This window comes from Cydia strobilella, chromosome 4 (assembly GCF_947568885.1).
Source record: "Cydia strobilella chromosome 4, ilCydStro3.1, whole genome shotgun sequence".
NCBI lineage: Eukaryota > Metazoa > Arthropoda > Insecta > Lepidoptera > Tortricidae > Cydia > Cydia strobilella.
Window position 1 is genome coordinate 20014014 of NC_086044.1, and position 22589 is coordinate 20036602.

Consider the following 22589-nt stretch of genomic DNA (forward strand, 5'->3'; position numbering starts at 1 on the left):
TTCATTATGTTTTCAACTGAAGGAATGGGACATGGGATATTATGTTTAAGATTAAATGTCATGTCATGTGAAAAATCTATATTATAGCATATATTTTAAACTTAGACAATATCACAATGTGATGTATACTATGAAAATTTCTTTGTTTTCTTTCTCCTCTTCTTGAAAGTCAGTGTCACTTTATTGGTAACCCCATAGTCTTCAATGGTGCTATTATCATTGTCCAACACAAGTGAGTCAAAGCACAAATTGTAGGTCTTCCAGATGTATTTCCAGGAGATTTTCACTTTGCTGCCTGTTCTTTGTTGGTAGATTTCAAAATGCCTGGCAACAGCCTTTTTAAGATCCCTTACTGAAGCATTCTGTGGGACCTGAAACAAAAAGAAAACAAACTAAGCAAAGCTTGTACTATGGGGTACAGAGCAACAATATAAAGCCTGACCAGTAATATATGATCATTGTCAAGAGGGTGCTGATTATCATGTATAGGGTGACAGTTCAGTTTAGTATGAAAATATTAGTTCCAGTGAAATTCCGCAACATGGCGCGTGATCATATATTACTGGTCAGGCTTTACATATATAAATAAACATATACATAGATAACATCCATAACTCAAGAAGAAATAATTGTGCTGAACAAATAAATACCCCTACCAGGATTCAAAACCGGGACCTGCTTCGTAGGCCGAGTCATAACTGACTAGGCTAGGAGGCCGTCAAAGTAGTGATACTTGGTTGGTAGGTGTTATAGAAAAGAGAAATGGGGGCAATTTGTGCCATTCATGAGAATAGATGATTTCCAGGTGTCAACTTATGGGAAAAAGTAGTTGGAAAAGATGACAAATCATTGATGCTTAGCACTTACAATAACTTTCAAAGTAGGTTCATCCTCTCGTGATACGTAAATTGTAATAGATTGCCCATGTTCAACTGCAATCTGCAAAGAAAGGATAAGGTGAGTTTATGTAAACTTGTTTGTTTCTCTCCTAAAAGAAGAAATTCATTTTACCTGAGCAAGGATTTCTTCTAGTATAATATCAGTCGGCAAATCGGCAAGCAAAGGATCACAACTGAGTAAAGTGCACACAGTAGACTTGGTTACTTCGAGCAAATCGTCGTGAGACAGCGTACTGGTCACGTCTTCGGACTCGGTCTCTTCCATTTGTTATTAAATTTAAGGCCACAAGTTATCTTCTAAAAATGTAATAAAACAGTAAAACTATTAATATCAGACTTAGTTTAATACCTTTATCAAAATTATTAGAAATAAACCGCATAAAAGCTCATTTTGACAGTGACATTAAAACTGTCAATGTCAATTGTGTGAGTCAAAACCTCAGAATAATGACTAAAGCATAGAAGTCGGGCAAAAATGCTTCGCAAATATGTATACCCGTACTTTACTTCCTTACGAATTAGATAATGTGCCGAAAAGAGATGCATATATGCATGTTATTTCTCATTTACGTACGGTGTCATAAGTTTGATAATTTGCTAGGGATGTGACTATGTCGACTTTTTATATCGATAAATTATGCATAAGTTTATGTGCCGTGTAAAAGAATAATCACGAAATTGGCAAATTGATAATAGTCTGGCTAATGAAAGTTGAACCTGAAAAAACGCGGCAATTTCAAGAAATCTGTAGCAGGCGGCTCGTTGAAATGAAATGAAATGCGTGGAATACAAGGATTGCATAACTTTTATACTTTTTATAATTTTCATATTCTAAAAATTATTAAAAAGTATAAAAATTATGCAATCCTTGGAATCAAAGAGCCGCCTGATATGAGGATTAATGCATGTACCTAATATAGCTTTTATCTCATTTGCAGTCTACCACTCAGAACCGTCTAACTATACCTCTCGTTTTTTTATCATTAGAAAGAAGGCGAGCGATCTTAACGTGTCGTTTTATCGAAAAACACTTTGAAAATAAGTCACAACAAATATAATATACGATCATTTACATACTTTTGCTTTCATAAGTAAAATATTGCTATATTTATAAAAAAACTTGTCAATAAAAAGAATAGAATAGAATAGAATAGAATAAAACTTTATTTTATATAATTAAAGTTACAGAATGATGGCCCGCCAAGTGCAAGCAGTATTATTTTACATATATGTCTTAGGTATCAAAAAGATCTGATGTAAAGGAAATGGGGCTCAATTCAGGCATGAATTGGCTCACGCTAAAGCTATGTATATAATTAAATTAAATGACAGGGATACGAGGTGGGGCCATCCGCTTGGAGAGTGGTTTTCCTCTTTCTTGTTTACACACATAGTCAATTTCACCAGTACGCAGACCAGGCAACATAGGATTATGGTGGTTCGGCTTATCATATCTGTCCCCAGGTTGCGTAAGACCCGGAATTTGCTGATCCTTTAACTTACGGAGCATATCTTCATGGAGGTCTCTAGCACGTATGTACCATGGGTCTTCATCAAGCATCTCCCAAATGATTTCTGAACTCGTGTTACGCGGAAAATTAGCAGCTGTTTTCAATGCCATGCGGTATTGTCTCTCTAATTCAGTCAACCTAGATTTACTCACCCTAGGGTAGAGTTGAACTATGCCATAATCTATTATTGGTAAAAGAGTCGCTTTTATCACTTTGATTTTTGTCTCCAGCGAGACCTTACTATACCATCCTATAATTGGCGCCAGCATACCGCGAACCTGTTTAACCTTTTTAACTGTATTTTTGGCATGTTCTTTCATAACTAATCTTTGGTCAAGGTGTACTCCAAGATATTTAATACTAGATTTTATTGGTAGATTCTCATGTTGGAGGCGTATGGTCCGACTGTATTTTCGTTTGTTAGTGAACATGACGCAGTCCGTTTTACTGACGTTGCATTTCAGACCCCATTCATTATAATAGTTGATTACCGTTTTGGCAGCCCATGCAGCACGTCGCGATGCAGTATCTGGACGACAAGCTTCATTAAGAATGCATAAATCATCAGCATACTGTGATAACGTTAAACCAGCTATGCTATTCTTGGGTATGTCGCTCACATATAGATTAAATAAGATTGGTCCCAGAATGGAGCCTTGTGGAACCCCATGCGGAACTGGTATTGTTCTTCCGTACATCGTGCGAAGTTTGCCACGCACTTCTCGGCCTGAAAGGTAATTCTCAATTAGTTTTATTAGATTATTTGCCATTCCAGCGTCGAGCAGTTTCTTACTTAGCCCCGCATGATTAATCGAATCAAACGCTTTACTAAGATCAGTCGAGACCATGGCTACGCTGTTTCCCTGAGCCAGAGCGTCGGTAATCACTTTGCCAGTCCGTAAGATTTGGGTACCAGTCCCTTTACTTTTTGTGAAGCCATGTTGATATTCAGGAATGAGTTCTAGTCGATTAACTTCAGACAGAATTCGCCTGTACATGATCCGCTCGCAGAGTTTTCCCATGATACTTAGTAAGGTAATCGGACGATACGAAGCAGCCTCGGTATGAGACTTGCCCGGTTTATGCAAAAAAATACAGTCACCTAGCTTCCATCTCTTTGGATAATAGCCTGTACGTAGAGTATAGTTTATAATACATGCCAAGCCGTTATAGTACGCTGGACCAGCAAGTTTCAATGCATCTGCCCTTAATTGATCCGGACCTGGCGCTTTCTTGTTTTTGAAGAGGCGAAGAGCTCGTACTACCTCCTCCACGTCAGTCTGCGGTAGTGGTTGGTATGGTGTAAATATTTCAGAGTTTTTGTGATCATTATCTATAATCGCTTCCTTAACAACTGCTGTATCGACCAACGTGTTAACTGTATCTTCTTCAGTCAATATTCCTGGCAGGTCAGGAAGACGCTGTGGCTTAGCTTTAAGTGAACGTTGAATTTTCCACATTTTAGAGAAGTTATCGACGGGGCTTTCAATGACGGTATTCCATTGAAGCTCGCGATATTCTTGTAGTGCTCTTTTCAGAATGTTTTTGGCAGTATTGTATATGTCCTGGCGGTGCATTTTTTGCTTTTAGTTTACTGCGGTTGCGATGTAGTATCATATACTGGATGTTCATCGGTAGTTCTTCTCTCCGCCTTGTCTCTCGCAGAGGTGCCATTTCATCTAATGCCCCAGTCAGTATTTCTTCCATTTTATTGACATATGAGTCAGCTTCAGCATCAGTACTTGGTTCTGGAAGTGGCAGATTAGCTTCAATAAGGTTTTGAAATTTGATTCGGGTCTCTTTAGATTCAGTGATATTCCGCATGGCTCGTCTAAGTTGGATATGTTCAGACGTTTCCATGTCTACCTCTAATTGCCATGGATAATGATCCGATGAGATAGAATCAAGCTGTTTAGTTCGATAAGTTAATTCCATGGCCTCCTGTGTAACTAGTGCAACATCGAGTATTCCATCTCCTCGGTGACATGGACGCGATGGTAAGTTGGTATGCACTAGCTTTGCCTCTCTATTGTTAATGGCCTGTCTTACTAAATTGCCAGCTGCCTGTGTTTGAGTATGTCCAAGTTCCTGCATCCTTAAATTCAAATCTCCAACATTAATTGAAGTAGTGTTATCTTCCAATAATGCTTCCCAATCTGCTCGGATTTGATTAAAGCGTAGATGTGGATTATACAGACCACGTATAATTATACCGCCATTTAATGTTTCCAACCTAATGGCCACACCCTCAATACACCTGTCTACGTCTTCCACTCCTGGGATCACTGTAGTAAGATTCCAGCGAAGACCTAGTTTTATATACATAGCCGTAACAAGATGAGCTGCCCTGGCATCATAGATTTTATTGAAGCCCGGTATATTATATTTGCTTTTAGTGAAGTCAATCTTACACTCATTTAATATTATAATGTCTGGTTCATGTTTTAGCGCCAACTGTTTAAGTTCAATATATTTGTTTCGAATACCTTGAATATTACAGTGCACAATTCTCAAGCACTGTTTTCTTTTTCGTAGAACGTTAGGCAACTTATCCATTAATGAGTTCCAACACAAAATCAAGAATCGTTTCTGCGGGATATCCCTTTGCTTGTAAACTCTTCATGAGATCCTTAGCCTTGGAGAGTAAATCAGATGATGTATTGATTTTACTTTCTTCCCTCTCGCCAGATTTACTCATGGTATCAGGGTTGTTTGATATTCCTGCTGTGACTGCTACGTAACTAGCGCCATTCTTTGTAACCTTAGAATTGTTTATATAATCACGTTTATGTGATTGCTGTTTCATCTGTTCAATATTTTTAGCGAATGCCTGACGCCTGTTCTTTTGTTTTTGGACCTCTAGCTGAAACAATGGGCATTTTGCTTGTCTAGCTGTATGTCCGATTTCGTGACAGTTATAGCAAACATGCCAAACTTCTCCATTTTCTTGTTGTTCTATAGACTCTGGTTGTTGAGGTCTACGGCAGTGAGATTGTACATGGCCAAATTGCCAGCACCTTTTACACTGAGTTACCGCTGTATCTCGAACTTTATATTTCTCTAAGGTTGCCCGTTGACACAAGATATACTTTATGTCCCGAGCCACCCTCATGTCAGTCTCCCCAGGAAAAATGAGAATTAAAGTTGAATTTTTCATAACAATCACTCTTTCTAATTTAAGGCCGTACCTTGTAAGGATATCCGATTTGATCTCATCCTCTGTATAGCCATCTGCATGGATGCCCTTGGCTACCAGTTTCTTTGCTGGGCGGCGATCGTCCTTGCAGCCGTGCGAGTAATAATTATATTTACTTGGGTTTTCCTGCAGCTTAGAGTCTATTGCCTGATATGCTTCTCTGTTTTTCGGAAAATACGTAATTTTCTTACTCCTTGGGTCCGCTCGTATTTCACAGTTAGTACTACGAGCCATTTCATTGGCTGACTTCCACTCATTCTTATTAGTGATCCACTCTTCATATTCACAAACAAAGGGAGGGTAACGTTTCGTGCCTTTTTCCTTGTCAGTAGTCTGAACAGGCTCAGTCATTTTCGGTGGAGCTGCGCTAGGCACATTGTTACTCCACGGGTCATCTTTGGGTAGGTTACTTACAGGGCCAGCCAGAGGTAACATACGAGGTTTTCGAACACGGCGTCGCTTGACCGCTCCATTATCACTCAAGACAGAGATAGTATCATCTAACTCGTAATTGTGTTCGTCTTCCGTCAACGGCAGTATAGAGAAAGGGTTACTCGTTTCTAAATTAGCCTTCGGTATAGTGCTCAATCCAGTATTTTTATGAGTCTTTGATTGCGTTTTGTTTTTGTGCACAATCCTATTGTTAGGCAGTATGGCATCCTTTGTTGTCATATTGGTTTCCATGGTTACCGTCTTAGTTATGCCTCTAGAATCATTATATTTTTTCAGATTTTCTTCAGATAATTTCTGTTTTGCATTTTTTACTCTAGCTGATGATGTCCATGGTCCCTCGACTAGATTTTTCGCCATAGGTTTTATGCTGTCGCATCTGAATTCGACGCGGCTCAGTTTTTTACAATAGGTACATGTTATTCTCTCGCGAATAATGAATTCATTTTGTGGAATTACTTGCACAAATAATGGACCTGAGCACTCACACAGAGGGCCCTTGCCTTGTTTAAGTTTATTTATATTGGTTAGGTAGTGCACATACCTAGTTTTCAATATCACGGAGCCGTCCGAGGTTCTTTCCAGTTCACTATGAACAAATATTTTCACAGCACTAACTTGTCCACATACACACTTGTGGTTCTTGCACATAGATTGATCGCCAATCCAGTCATAAAAGTTTGATTCTTCAGATGAAATATCACAATAGTAGCACTGCACTACGTCTTGTCCGTTATTTGCATTTATAGGGGCATTGTTTACCTCCATTCTTTTTATAGGTGGCTTTTCGCCCGCTTTGCAATCCTTATCGACCTCCATCATACACTTTTAACAAAAATCTCGCACAGAACCGCAACAATACGCGGCACACGCGATGCACATAGACCTGGCGCTGCCTCACGCAGCCCCGCACGCAGCGGGGCAACAGTAGAGTAGCAGCCTCATATACGCACGTGCGTTCGCCTTGACTGTCAGTGCGCGACTTCTCAATAAAAAGACACGTGGAAATGGTTTACCGTTTTTTCTAATGCTAAAAGACCAAGTATAGTTTCTAGTCATCTACAGTCAGCTGCAGAGAAAAGGCACCCTCCCTGCATACAAAGTTCTGTAAATTAGTATATGGACGTGAGGTACCTTTTCTCTGCAGCTGACTGTACCAAATAGGAAATGAAAAAAAAAACGTTCGTGTAATATATTTTTTTTATTTAATAATAGGGAATATTACGCGAAACTCGGCGTAGGTGGCGCCACTATCACAATCTGAGGGTCTATCGCGAAACAAGAAAATCGAACTTCTCTGTCACTCTTGCGGATTCGAGCGATAAAGAGGCAGCTAGATAACGAAATTTCGGATTCGAGTTTTCCGGTAGGTCCCCTGAAAACTTGTCAAAAACCTGTTAAAGGTACAGTATGAATAAGTTACGATACGGTGCACTAAAAAAGCTAGTGCTGCACTCTGGTGGCAGAACATTGCAGTAATATCCCCTATTCCTTGTCCTTTGGAAATCTGAAATAAAAAGTTGAGTTTTGTGACCAACAATATTAATAAAAGGAACATTCATCAATGATCATTAATGTCTTTTTTATTAGGGTTCCGTACCCAAAGGGTAAAGACGGGACCCTATTACTAATACTTCGCTGTCCGTCTGTCTGTCACCAGGCTGTATCTCATGAACCGTGATAGCTAGACAGTTTAAATTTTCACAGATGATGTATTTCTGTTGCCGCTATAACAACAAATACTAAAAAGTACGGTCCCCTAGGTGCGCGCGTCTGACCCGCACTTGACCGGTTTTTAGTATTAAACTATAGTCTGGCAAACACAATCTGTCAGTAAGTAAGAACAAAGAAAACTATAGGTACAGTCGAAGGCAAAAATATCGATCCAGACAAATGGCTTAAAAATATGTGAACACGATTTTATTGTCTGAGCGTACACATATTTTTGAGACTTTGGGAATGTATATATATTTATGCCCTTGACTGTACTCATCAATTAAAATGAGACAGTCCTGGGCCAAACTATAAGAAAGCTGTAAATGTCGATAGGTTATTGATCTGAGGTCGATACATCACTATGCCAAAATATAACCTTTCATACTTAGCAGAAAAGTTCGAAAATATATGCAAAAATCTATATAGATTTGAATGCAAGTAATAATTACATAAACAATATATCGATTTCTATGTTTAGGGTCAGGTTCTATAAATTAATTTCTTCAAAATTGAACAAAACTCACCGATTAAAGGTTATCGGTTCGTGCGTATTTTCTTTTCTTCCTGTATGCTATTTACAGCCCTCGATCACACAAGACATTATCACAAAGGGAACTTCAAACCATTACAAATAAAAACTCAACACGTTTTCCAACAATCTTTCAGGAATAGCAAGAATATAATTAAAATAAACCAAGATGACCGCTGAAACATCCCGAAATATTTCAACTAAAATAATACGACTATGTCAAGTTGTTACAGTTGACACCTACCTGTGAAATAACGAACTTATATTTTATTTGGCTGGATTATATTATAGAACCTCATAGGACCATTTGACATTTCCCTCAGTTCATCTTATGACAATACTGAAAAAAACGAAAGAACTTGCGGATTGTTGTCTCACTCACTCATAGACAAAAAGTAATAACGTGTTGTGAATACGATATCTTTTACCAAGCTTTTATTTTTGCCCGGCTTCTTTGCTTTAGTCATTATTCTGAGGTCAAAACCAGGTTGAGACAATTCCAAAACTAGTAATTGTTTTATGCTAATGCTCTAACATGCGCAAGGGGTACTTGCGCGAGTTATCATGTAACCAACAATATATAGTCTGGCAAACACAACATGTCAGTAAGTAGGAACCAAGAAAACTATACTCATCCCTTTTGGATGCTAGTACTAGCGTAAGGCCAGGATTACACTTATAAGTTTTACTTACGTAAGTAGGGACAAAGCTATTTGCTAGAATGAGATAACGATATTCATATCTCATTCTGTAGTATAGCTGTGTCCTTACTTACGTAAGTAAAACTTACAAGTGTAATCCTGGCCTAAGACAAAGACACTATAATTCTCTCTGTCTATGTTTGAAATGAGATAGTACTGGCCAAACTATAAACAAATAAAGAAGCTTACTGGTTCAGTGCCAGTGTCTTGATTTGGCCTTGATCATGTGCAAACGCGAACAACCGGCGCAAGTAATCCATCCATAGACCTAGCATTACATAGACCAGCTATACGCGTGCGCCCGTAAGGGATAGACATAGATGACGTCATAAACGTGGGGATACCATATTGGTAAAAATTACCCCAATATTTGATATCACGTTGGGGCGATTACCCTGGAGGCAAAGTTAGCTTGTTTGACGGTATTAAAAAAATGTTAAATAAAATGTCAATGGGCCGTTCTTTTTAGGCGTATGAACAATGAAATACCTCCTATAATTCGCGCAGGTGGTACAAAACTAAACATGTTTAGTAAATAAAACGTAAAATAAAATGTATTATGGGTTTTAATTTAAAGAAATCACAAATCGCAATCACACCAATTAATGTACACAACATTTAATCTTCACAACATTTGTTTATTTATTTTTTGGAATTAGAAGTACGAAAAAACTTCGAGGTCAAAATTACCCATAAAATTATGATATTTTCATCTGGTATCACTAACATGATTGTTATGCAGCTAAATTATGAAGAAGTTTAAAAATGGCTGACCTCAGACTCCTACCTACCTACGTAATTTGGGCGGATAATTTTACAAATAATGTTTTGTTAATTTGCGTAAATAATTGTGATATTTTTATTGAAATCGTTTGATTCTACATTGCTTTGAGTGTAACGTAATTTTACGATGTTATTCTCACATATTGCGTTAAGAGGAAGGTGTAAAATACCGTACTTACGTGTGAAAGGTTATGATCTCATATTTTTGCTCAGAGCGGCTATTACAGCCGATTACAGAACAATTCACCAGTATTTTATCAAAGTTCAAGCATTCAAAACGCTAACCATCACTATATTTCATATGAGAAAGCACAATTTCATACAAAACAACGATAATTAAACAAGCAACGAACAAACATGACATGTCACGTACTTATTTGTTTGCCACAACCTCGGTTGTGGCAGCGGTGGAAAAGTGAAACTATGACAAGGACAAACAATAACAGCGCTTTCTCTGCTACTCCTACTGAAAGATACATAAGACTATCCCGTTCGGTCATTTTCCCCCACCCCTCATGACCGATCCAGTTATACTAGATTCATGAATCCATCCATGTTGTCTATGTTACTGAAACACGTAAAGCAACAGATTTTGATATAATAATAATTATTATTTCCTACCCCTGTTTTAAATGCATCTACAGTTGCATTGCAATACCCTTCTAGCTAGTGTATCATGTTGTAATGGTATTATTACCTTTAGTGTAAGAACTGTACACCGTACACCAACATGAGAGGAATAAAGGCCTAGTGGGTAGTGACCCTGCCTGTGAAGCCGATGGTCTTGGGTTCGAATCCCGGTAAGGGCGTTAATTTGTGTGATGAGCACAGATATTTGTTTATGAGTCTTGGGTGTTTTCTATGTATCGTTTTCTGAGTACCCGCAACACAAGCCTTCTTGAGCTTACTGAGGGACAGTCAATCTGTGTAAGAATGTCCTATAATATTTATTTATTCTATAATATAATAGAAATAGTATTATTATTATTTTTGTCGGGCATGCCGCCATCCCCGAGAATCACTCAGTCATATTATGATGGTCTCCGGTCGTTCTAGTACTTGCACGGACATAATTATTAGCCAGCAACTTGCTCTCCTATACGGCCTTGTGGATCACGAAGTGCCGTACTTCAAGTGCTCACCTGCGCCAGCTCTCGAAAATGGTCGTGCTATAGTCGTGCCACACTCTAATATTGGGATCAATCTATCATCATTGACAGGACTATTGTAGCTAATAAGCCTGATGCCTGATATAGTGCTGATAGATGTATAGCAACGCCGGACCGTGCTTGTCGACGTATCTATGTATCTATCTAGACTTAGCTCACGAGATAACCGCCGTGTGTACCGAGCCTTTCGTGTACATCCGTTGTAAATAGTTTTATATGTACATTGTAAATGACATATTAGTTAGTTATATAATATAATCTGGCGAGCCAATTTTATCAGTAGAAATAGGGAAAAATATATGCGTAAATAGATGATATGAAACGAACGAAACGAAAGTGAATGATGAGATGACGGGCGACAGAGAGGTAGGTATGGAAGAAAAAGACATGCTGCGCCGATCTCAAGTGAATGGGTCATGGGACAAGGGTAAGCGAATGATGACGAATTGAAAATATATGCGTAATCGAGACCCCATACAAATTTCGAATTTTGTGCCATTTTCTACTTACTAATTAGTTTGCCAGACATCTGGTGATTATTGCACTATTTGGCGTGTACTTGCAAGGTCCATGAGAGCAATAAACATTCTATTCTATTCTATTCCATTTTTTTATATGATGTGAAAAAATATCTAACGGGGTGGAAAAAATGTATGGGCCCTGGAGGGAAAGTGCCTTGAAACCTTAAGTTAGCTCATTTTACTTAAAGGAAACATTCTCTTATTTTAAAAAAGAAACAAAACTGCATTCAATGTTTTTTTTAATAAGCTTAAAGCCCCTTCCACAGCAGTGTGGAGCCGGCTTAAGGTACTTTCCCTCTGGGGCCCATACTTTTTTCCACACTGTATAATAAACTGATTAATTTACGTGTTTTGGAGCGGTCATCAAGATAAATTTACCCAATTTTTAAGCTATTTCTTTTGGCAACACTTTTATTTAGGTCCGTATTGTACCTTGAAAGTAAAGAGTAAATAAAATTGTTCGTTTATTTCTCTTGTGTTCATGAAAATAATTAATATTTTTGAGCATTTAAAGTACTTAAATTGCTGTATATTAATTTTCAATGTGATTATGTTTTTTTTCTAATTATTCGAATTTTAGAACTTAATCACATATCGACAATTAGATAATATCGCAATACGGACTTGCAAAATCTGTATTGCCAGGAGCAATTTAAATTTACCCGAAAAAATATTTCAATAGTTTCTATTATAGCTGGTAAAGCAAATCGTGTCAGTACAAAAAGGCGGCAAATTTAAAAAATGTAGGCGCGAAGGGATATCGTCCCATAGAAAATTTGAATTTCGCGCCTTTTTCTACTGACAAGATTTGCTTGACCAGCTATATAATTCCACATTTAATTCTTTATTTTATTCAGTTATTTTCTATTTAAATATATACAAATAAAAAATGCCCAACTATTGAATGTTACTATAAAACTACGGTTTAATGCACCACGATTTTATATCTAGCATATAAAAAAAAGTCGATCAATCACCCTAGCTAGATCCGAAAATTTTAAGGTTACCTAACTGTCACATGAAATAAATTCGAAAGAAGTGCATAATTCATATTATAAAAATCTTTATACTTTAAAATGGACACCTTATCAACGGGTTCGCTATCGGGAACACAAAAAGAAGAGTTGATGGATCAAGTAAAACAGCAAATTGCTATCGCTAACGCGCAGGAACTTCTAACGAAAATGTCGGAGAAATGTTTTAAGAAGTGCATAAACAAACCGGGCACGGCCCTGGACAGTTCTGAACAGAAATGCATCGCCATGTGCATGGACAGGTATATGGATGCCTGGAACCTGGTGTCGCGGACCTACAGTAGTCGCATCCAGCGAGAGCGGAACAACATGTGAAAGCGACTTTATCTGAAGGGAATAACTGATACACCCCTGCGTTTCTGTAAATATAGACGAAAATTGTAGTTCCACAGCATGTTACAAATTGTGAGTTGCAACTGCCAGTTGTTATGTTATATGTTTGAATAAAATATTCTAGGTAAATTTTTTGGTTATTTTACTTTTCCAATCCATATAACAATATTAATTACTGTAATAAGTACTGTACTTCATTGTTATATAAGATACCCTACTACATCAGCACTCAGTAATCAAATTGCCTTGAACATGAAAATAATAATTTGTTAGTCAATAAATGATGCAATAAAACAAAAGGTTAGAATATTATTCCATTTATTATTTTTCTATATTTCTCCCCGCAGCATTCTCTTCCTATACTGGTAAAGTTTCTTTATCCACATCTCTCGCAACTCTTCTTCGCTTGGAATTTCCTAAAACAGCAAAGTAAATGTAAATTAATCTCTGTTAACTTAATAATTATAATTTATAACTAGATGGTAGTAAACTTGTTGACAGAGGTCGGAATTTTCACAGCAAAATATAAGTTGCAATGTAGCTAGTGTTAGAAACATTTTTTTTTATCAATATCGATAGTTGTGTAATAAAAGAATAACAGTAAAATTAAAAAACCCCCTAAAATATATGCCAAAAATAACTCCATCCTGATGAGCTACGATGCCATAGACATTAATTAAAAAAGCCTTTGTTTCATATAAGAGACACTTGTAAATACAAATTTAGATATTTAATTGTTTATGTTATAGGATCTCTTCGTGTGGTGTGCCTGTTGGCCATAGGTTTCTTCCAACTCTTTCTGCCTGTCCAAGGTAACTCTGGTCCAGTGGGGTCCTAGAGTAAACTGGATGTCATCTTCCCATCTGGGCCATGTTGCATAATACACTACAACTAATATTAATAAAAAATAAATAAATAAAAAAGCCTTTTATTTCCAATTTACAATTGTTTTACATTAGAAGTTTTAGCGTATTGGTTAGTAAGTTTCTTATAGTTAGTAGTTAGTGTTAGGTTTATTTATTCAATTTACTATCTATTTATTTAATTTGGACCCCTCTTTGGGTGTAGGCCTCCTCCAATTCTCTCCATTTCTGCCTGTCTTCCGCTTTGTTTAGCCAGTCTTTCCCTGCAGTTTCTTTTATATCGTCCAGCCATCGTTTATATGGCTTTCCTACTTTCCTTTTGCCACTTGGGCCTTTCCATTTTGTTGCCAATATTGTCCATCTATGGTCTTTGTACCGTGCGATGTGTCCTGCCCACCGCCATTTTAATTTGAGGGATGAGTTAGTGCGTCTTGTAACTTTGTTTTTTCTCTTATAGATGTACTCTTTATTTTTTGTATCTTTTTTATGTTGAGCATGCTCCTCTCCATGGCTCTTTGGGTGGTTCTTATCTTTCTCTTTATTTTATCTGTAAAAGTCCATGTTTGGCACCCATAGAGCAGGCTCGGTAGAAGGCATGTATCTGCCACTATCTTTTTTAGGTTTAAGCTGTATTTGCCTTTTAGGATTTCTTGCAGTGACCAGAATTTCCTCCAGGTTATGTTGGCTCTCCTTTCTACCTCTTACAAATAAATATCAATGGCAACAACATAGACTATGTAGACCAATATATATATCTAGGAAAGCAACTGTCCTTATAACAACAAACAACGAAGAAGAGGTAGAAAAGAGAGGCTTGTAATATTAGTTGTAGTTTATTATGCAACACAGCCGTGGTTATTTGTTTGCCGTTTTTGCGCTTACAGCCGAGTGGGTCACTTGTTTGCTCCATTTTTCTTTATTGTCCCGCAGCATGTGACCTGTCCACCTCTACTATTGTTGGTTGATATGCTCGAGTATGTCTGTTACTTTTGTTCTTCGCCTTTAGTTCCTCGTTCCAGATGCTGTCCCTTAGTTTTGTACCGAGCATACTTTTCGCCATTTGGCATTTAGCAAGTTTGTCTCGTGTTAATGACCAGGATTTGCATCCATATGTCATTAGTGTTGTGGATTTAAGCTTTGAGGCGTAAACTACAACACTTGAGTCGCGACTGCTGAGCCTTGAAGCCTCGAACCTTAAAGCCTCGGAACCTTAACGACTCGAACTAAGAGTTCGTGTTGCTGCTTACGAGCAAAGAAACCTCGAGTCTTTTGGCCTCAAGCTTTAAAGTCTCCTAAGCTTTGAAGGTTTAAGTCTGTAAGGTTTTTAGCAGTAAAGGTTTGGAGCAGAAAGTAAAAGCTTTTAACAAATAAGATCAAGAAATAAAACTATGAAAACGGATTATATCGCGTATATTGAATTTATAATACATCCCGACGTTTCGAACTCTTTACAGCGTTCGTGGTCAACGGGTGACTCCCGTCACCCGTTGACCACGAACTAGTAACTATCGCGGTAACCGAAGACAATATTAAATAAGATCAAGTTATGTTATAGGGTAGGGTGAAATTTAATACGTTTTTGTGAAATAGGGAAAAACAGAAAAAGATAATTATGACTTATCGCGTTTTTAGAGTTCCGTATAGTCAACTAGGAAACCATTATTTTTGGTTATAAATGTATGCCGCGGCATTTTTACAGTTCTGCAGAAACAGTTTTGTTTTTTTTGTCTCTTAGTAGTTTAGTTTGCGTTCATGAATTAGTCAATAGCGGATTGACTAATTCATTAAGTAATACATATTTTTTTCAATACTTTTATTTTTATTTCTTATGACTCACTCATATAGGACGGAACGGAACGGGAAAATTTTAAAATATAGTTTCATAGAAAATGTATCTGGATGTACATACGCAACGGAATCACGGTTCTAAATGGTCCACCCTGTATACGTTGCAGGCAGTAAATGCGTTAACTTTACTCTTCCGATATAGATAGGTATATTATAATATTCGTAAATTCTCTACACAAAAATAATTTCTGCAAAGAGAGCTCAACGTATGAGCTCTAAGCTTGACACAAGCTTTTAAGGTTCGGGGGCTGGAGCTTAAGTTAAAAAGCTAGAGTTCCCTATGAGGCCCGAGTCTTAAAGACTTCATTTTGACAAGTCGTAAAAAGTTTGAGTCGTTCAGGTTCTAAACCACTTTGTGAGCAAACCTTTAACACTCTAGCTTTTAAAGCGTGAGCCTTAAAGGTTCGCGAGTCGTTAAGGTTCAAAAGTCTTATAGACTAGTCTTTTAACAACACTATATGTCATGCATGGGAGAATGCACATATTGAACGTATTTCTCTTTATGTGTTTTTTGTTTCTAGGTCCTTTCATTATCTCTTTTAGTGACCAGTGTTTTCCCCAACCACATGCTATTCTTTTGTAGATTTCTTTCGTCATTAGGTCATTGGGGGAAATAATTTGACATGATAGACAGACATACATTGGCTCAAACATATAACACCTTGTTGCGTTTAATTGTAAATAATATAAGGTCAATGTGGAGAACACCGTCTATCAGATAAGACCATCTATAAGGTCTTCCGTCGTTTCTAACTCTTGCGCTTGTCACATACTCCACTTATAGAAAGAAGGTCGGTTGAACAGTAGGAGCGAAGCTGTTCCCTTCTGACTGGTCTGAGCGAAGTAGTTTACAAATTAGAGTTTTGAATGATTCACGGTTAGTTTCACTAGACTTATATTGAACATGATGCATGTAACTGCATCGAAATATCGGGAGCTCACAAATAATACAAAAGGTAATCACGGTCTATATCCCGGTCAATATAAGTGTAGTTTACAAATGCTAGAATTCTGGCCCCATGACAGTCTTCTCAATGAAAAATTGATATACCGATCTTCGCCACATTGACCTTAATACCAGTAAAGAATGTAAAGATTCATACATTAATTTTCCAGTTACACAGTCCCTTTACCTTACATCTTTCTTATAACATAAACGTCACTTTTAAGTGTAAGAAAAACGGACCTGCAAAAATTTATACTCACATCTATGTTCAGAATAGTATCATCCATATTGTTAACTTTTATATCACTTTTAGGTACTTTAATAGTTTCCGCATCCAAGTCTATTACAATGTTCTGATTCTGTTTCTTATTCTTTGAAGACGTGAAAGACCTTTGGATGAACACATCACTGTTCAACTCCGCGAGCAAGTTTCTATCATGGATTGTCGGCATGTCTTCTTTTACTTCTACTTCTGGATATTCGTAAGTTGGTATCTTGGTCATAGTCAACCCAGCAGCCTCTGCGGCCTTGATGGCCTGCTCAACTTTGGTTTCAGTGTCATCTAGCCGAACAGATTTGAAGCCTTGTGATGGTTCTGAAAATAGTAAGAATATCAGGGAAATAACTGAGGTTTGTTAAAGTACAGTAATATACACAGGAAGGTTTTGCGGGTTCAAGCTGCGCCGGTTGCGCGCGGTTGGAGTGGGACATTGCTATATATGTGCAGTGCTGTCACGCTCATACACCAGAGCAATAGGTAAGCAAATTCGCATCTGTGATAACCACATTAGATCTTAAAGAAAAAATATACAGTGAAAAAGTGACCTTTACATTTTGATGACTGTTTTTACTTAAAAATCGTGCAAGACTTCAATTCACCAAATAGTGGATAAAATGGTTACCTATATCAAAAGAGCTGGAACTGCTAGTCGAGCGAGAGCGCGACCTCCTGCGAGACTTCTTACTGCTTTTACTGTGTTTCGTACGGCTTCTAGATCTGCTCCTCGACACCGACCGCCGGGACCGCTTCGATCGGGGCCGTGAACTAGAGCGCCTTCGTGAACTGGAGCGCCTACGCGACTTCGACTCGTAGCGATCCCGAGACAAACTTCTAGAATAACTCCTCTTTCTATGTCTGTGAGAGCTGGACTTGCTCTTATGGCTACTAGCTACAGATCTGTCTCTCGAACGAGAACGTTTCTTGTGCTTGCTTTTGGACTTCTTCCTTTCATACGACGATTCGGAGCTATAGGAAGAACTTCTCCTGTCGCGATGGGATGATTTTTCGCGAGGCATAATATAAATTGTGTTAATAAAATTCCGGTATTTAAACTACTTTTCATTAAATGCAAAAGTTAACCGTACACAATACACAACTATTGTCACTATTGAATTCAGTTTGACAGTTCAAGTAGTTCAAAACGCTTGACGTTTGCGTCAAGCGTAGATGTTGCGTTTTATTATTTCCAGTATGTTTCAGTATCGCTAGTTTATATTTTTAATGTTTGTATATATATTACTTATGTGAATATTTGTAATTATATAAATATGTATAATTAACTTATATCTAAGAATAACATTCTATCGTAGCAGTTTTAACGTTTCAATAAATTTAAATCTAGCGCTCTGCTTAAAATCACTAGATGGCGCTAAAACTACCGATCTCCGATTCTTGACCATTCCATTTTACGTAATGTAAAGCCTCGGCAAATGCTTTAAAATAAAGAATTTTTCATGTTCCTCATTTATAAATTTATCTGACTGTACTAAATTTATATAAAATAAGTCATTAAAATGTGTACTTTTTCAAAATAAAACCTAAATTAAGTAACAAAGTACGTTATAAAAGAAACAATTGCGTCGACAGGAACGCTGGTTAGGGCAGCGACCAGTCAGTCGGCCTCGATGACGGAATGTGTGAAATTTTTAAGATGGTGATGAACAGTGTTTTTGATATTGTAGCGAAAAAATCCACTGCAAGTTCTCTGTTTCGTTACTGAAACAAGCAGAATGTGTGTAATTTTGTGATCACGTGACCGTAATGTTTTTTTCTTTAGTGTAATGGACCTGAATTGTCTAACGTGAGCTGTCTGATCATTGACATTGTTTCGTAAAAAAATTTAGTGTCCATCGCGATTGTTATGTTTATACTCATATCGTGTGCATTTATAGTGGCTAGTAAATGGTTTAAGCAATTCTGATGTTTTCGAAGTCATGGAGAGGCAGGAGCGAACACATGCCAACATGGAGGCTACGGACTCGGTGGACACAAAACAGGTGAGCGCTGCGGTTGTAATTGCCGGTTGTTAGCAGTTTTCACTCAGCCGTGATCATGTTGCCTTGGTACTCGTGCCCGTGCTGGCATGTCTTTATCAATGCTCATTATCAGTTCATCAGTGCAGGAATGCTAATCATTTTCGTGTTTGTACTTTGGCAGCATGTTCTTGAAGGATCTACTCACCTACATAATCATCAAATAACGAATTTGATCTTGAAGTAAGTTAGAAATGAGTGCCAAAGTGACCATGTATCCTTATAAATCTAATAAAATAAACCAAGGTTTGTTTGTGGGCGAAGTGAGCTGCCCACACTCCTGATGAATAAATTATAGCCGTAGAACATTGTTATGTTCCTTATGTGTCAGTCTAGATGCTTTTATGTCAGACCCCTTTTGTTCTTGACCTTTTTATAATGAGAACATGTTCAGAAATTAAATTAGCGAGCTTTTATATTGGTGCAGTGGTCGCTTTTCACTGCCCTGTACAATTTTTTTTATTCCATTAGAAAAATTAACTACAAATTAACTTGCTTTAACAACTTGTTTATATATTTGTATTTTTATTACTATACCTTACTAGTAATGACCTTGAATAATTGAAGTATCAATGTCAACATAGTTATTAATATAAAATGACCTTATATTAGTGACATTTATTAGTCTACAGTTATATAGTTCAGTTTTAATGACTCACATCACTTTCATCTGATGACACATTACGTAATGATAATTAATTAAGTGGTAAAATTTCTCAGTGGGCTGCTAAAAGTATGAAGTGGTTCACCTTAGCCAACATAATATTTATGCAACACAAGCCAAAACCAGTTTTCAAATGTTAATTAATGGGTCTGTGGCGTTCCCTGCAATTATTTTACCAGTGGTAAATTTTTAATGCCGTAGGTATGCGAAATGATTAGATTTGTTAAGATAAAAAAACCGGACAAGTGCGAGGCGGACTCGCCAACCGAGGGTTCCATACTTTATAGTATTAGTTGTTATAGTGGTAACAGAAATACATCATCTGTGAAAATTTCAACTGTCTAGCTATCACGGTTAATAAGATACAGCCTGATGACAGACAGATGGACAGCGGAGACAGTAATAGGGTCCCGTTTTTACCCTTCGGGTATGAAACCCTAAAAATAAGTACAAAATATAATAGTGTTTTTAGTGTTTACATTTTAGTAGACACACCTGTCTGTATTGAATCTTAGATAAGTAATTTGTTTGTAATGTTAATATAAGTTTGGATAAGTTGATGCACAATTTGAGTGGTACTGATAAAAAGTATGGTATACCATGATCCTGCAATAATATCCAAGAGCATAGTGTAGTTTTCAGTCACTTGAATAGCTTGTAGTTACAATGGTTACATTGATATTTTACCCAGTAAAAGTCAGTCTATGCAAACTGATGGGTAAATCTTAATTCAATAAGGTAATTCTTCAATATAATTGTTATATACTGCAAACTATCTTATCAAAATTCTTATCTTTGCCATAGTACATAATTTGAATGAATCATCCTTTGTAGAAAACATTTATTCAAAAAGCTTTTATTATTATTCAATTTTGTATGTTAATGGATTTTATTCCATTATGATAGTAAACAATATAAAAAAATATGTTGTTAACTACTACATAATAGAGTTAGACTGAAGGACAGTTTTTATATCCTGATTAGTCTACCTACATATGAATCATGTAATGTATAAAGTCTTCCATAATAAAACCTTTGTTCATTTTGATTATTTCATTGACAAGTAGATCCCATTCCAGACACAGCCTAGATTTTGAAAAAGTAGTACATCCATACTGTCTGTCTGTCTGTACTGTACATAATAGAATCTTCCATCTATTAAATCGATATTTTCGAAGGTCAATGACTTGTTTGTTGGTAGTTTTAATAGTTAACGTAATTACTAATAAAATAACTCTATTAAAACTTGTTAAGTTTTAGTAATTGACACAAATATAATACAATTATTCACCTAAAATAATTCAATAATATCTATTTTTATTTTTGTAATACTTCATGAAAGTCCAATTCATCTAGATTTTCACAAATATTTTTGCTGTTAAAAACGTGAATTCATTCTTAGACCTAGAACACCTATGTGTAAGGATGTCTCTAAATAGGCAACGGAAGTACAATTATAAGCGCACTTATCTAATGTCGCTAAACAAACTATTGGAGCGTCTTGGCGGTGGGGAGAGCGCGCGCTCAGTAGACCCTCGGCGCGCGTGCTGCGTGCGCGTCCGCGAGTGATGACACAGTGCCAGTGAAGTGCCGTGAACTATGGTGGCCATGGTCGCTTCAGCCTCAGGATACGGCACCCTGCGCCGCTTCTTAAGCGCTCCTGAAGGCCATGAGATGACCGCCGCCGTACCCGGCGCCTCCATCGCCGTCTCGGTAAGATACGACGGTATCGTGCGAGGTGTGCCGATTTATGTGTCCGATAACTGCATACTCAGATAACGATGGACGCGAATAATGAAAGAATGTACAGATTGCTATCGGAGCGGGAACAATAAAATTCTATCGCTGGCGAGCTTTAGAAAGTTCCGTGCGATCGCCGTAACTTAGCGACTTATGACTGGACATGTAAACGTAGTGGAGTCGTAAAATGATTTACGTTTCTAAGTTTGGCTTTGCTACAAATAGCTTGTGGACCGAGCAAATCCATCAGTTCGGCCATAGTTGCGACACCAGGGGTCGTCGATCTGCCTTTCCTTTTTAATATTCCGCTGTTATTAGCATCGATCGAAATTCTGGCCTTGGCCTCACCATACGGTCGGAATATTCGGTGGTGATGTCATTCAGGATGAACGGGATGGCCAAGGTTGGGCCAGCCGACCGTGGCTGTATCTCAGCACGCCTCGTTGAACCCCGATGGAAAGGAGCGCGCGGTTACCGACCTAGATCTTAGTGCTTATACTCGCTTTTTACCCTCCTAATTATATTCCAAGCCGCAAATTAAATCTAAACTTATGTTCCATTTGCTCAGCGATACGTGCTGTCGAAAACCGTCTGTGTTTACTATGGTGGCCGCGTACTTGAAGTATCTGTTCAGACTGACCGTTTTGTCGTTGGTACGGTTGTCGCCTCTGATATGTGTGTTCAATGGGAACGATGTCGTACGCGTAAGTACTTTCCGATTGATACCTACTCGTGTACCTTGTTGTTGACAGTTGAGATAGCGGCCAGAAAATTATTTAACTTGGTAGAGTCGACGTTGCGTATAGAGAAAATGTACATTTTAACTGAAAAGGGGAGTAAGACTAGGACTAGTTCACACGCAGTTACATCCCTTTTAAAGCGAGTGGTAGAAATAGTGTTTCAATAGCGTCGTAATGGTGTGCCGTCGGAATGGAGAGTATTTCAGACCGATTGTTCAGCCCAGTTTCCATTCCCACCCGCTAGCTTTTTTATTAAAACAATCCCAATTTGAATTTGCCGTTAAAATCGATCTTTCACTTTCGCAACGCGTCGAGACTGCCGAGTAACGACAGGTAATAGTTATAACTTTATCCGTTACTTCGGATTTCTTAAAATATCTCAATTGGTTCAATCTTGGCTCGATTTGGAACATTCCACGCCCAAAAGCTGTCAAACCACGGTATGTCGTAGTATCGGAATGTTCGTTTGATAAATATTAAACCAGTGGGACGACAACAGGTTTAGGCTGCAATCTGTAGGTTATTTGTATCAATGACAAACATGACGAATTCAGAAATCGTAATATTCAAGCAAGAGCTTAGCAGCCTAATTATACAAGTGAAGAAAGTGCGAAATGAAAGGCAATTCGCTAT

At 37.6% G+C, this 22589-nt stretch overlaps 4 protein-coding genes across 4 annotated transcripts in view; 2 read left to right on the top strand and 2 right to left on the bottom strand.

Moving 5' to 3' along the window:
* Positions 1-63: 63 nt before the first annotated feature.
* Positions 64-1275, bottom strand: LOC134740842 (U11/U12 small nuclear ribonucleoprotein 25 kDa protein). The gene is made up of 3 exons (XM_063673492.1): positions 1012-1275; positions 868-939; positions 64-371 (listed from the first exon to the last, which is right to left on the bottom strand). Exons 1-3 carry the CDS (start codon positions 1162-1164, stop codon positions 129-131), a joined length of 468 nt encoding a protein of 155 aa, XP_063529562.1. The 5' UTR covers positions 1165-1275; the 3' UTR covers positions 64-128.
* An 11184-nt stretch (positions 1276-12459) lies between these two features.
* Positions 12460-12971, top strand: LOC134740845 (mitochondrial import inner membrane translocase subunit Tim13-like). Its single transcript, XM_063673496.1, has one exon. It carries the CDS (start codon positions 12552-12554, stop codon positions 12822-12824), a length of 273 nt encoding a protein of 90 aa, XP_063529566.1. The 5' UTR covers positions 12460-12551; the 3' UTR covers positions 12825-12971.
* Positions 12972-13143: 172 nt separating this feature from the next.
* Positions 13144-17879, bottom strand: LOC134740835 (serine/arginine-rich splicing factor 4). The gene is made up of 3 exons (XM_063673482.1): positions 17402-17879; positions 16760-17094; positions 13144-13258 (listed from the first exon to the last, which is right to left on the bottom strand). Exons 1-3 carry the CDS (start codon positions 17793-17795, stop codon positions 13172-13174), a joined length of 816 nt encoding a protein of 271 aa, XP_063529552.1. The 5' UTR covers positions 17796-17879; the 3' UTR covers positions 13144-13171.
* Positions 17880-20994: 3115 nt separating this feature from the next.
* Positions 20995-22589, top strand: part of LOC134740847 (patronin) — an 83589-nt gene continuing 81994 nt past the window's right edge. Inside the window, exon 1 of the mRNA XM_063673498.1 lies at positions 20995-21189. Coding sequence (XP_063529568.1) covers positions 21076-21189 — 114 coding nt within the window. The 5' untranslated portion in view covers positions 20995-21075. The remainder of the gene's footprint in view (positions 21190-22589) is intronic.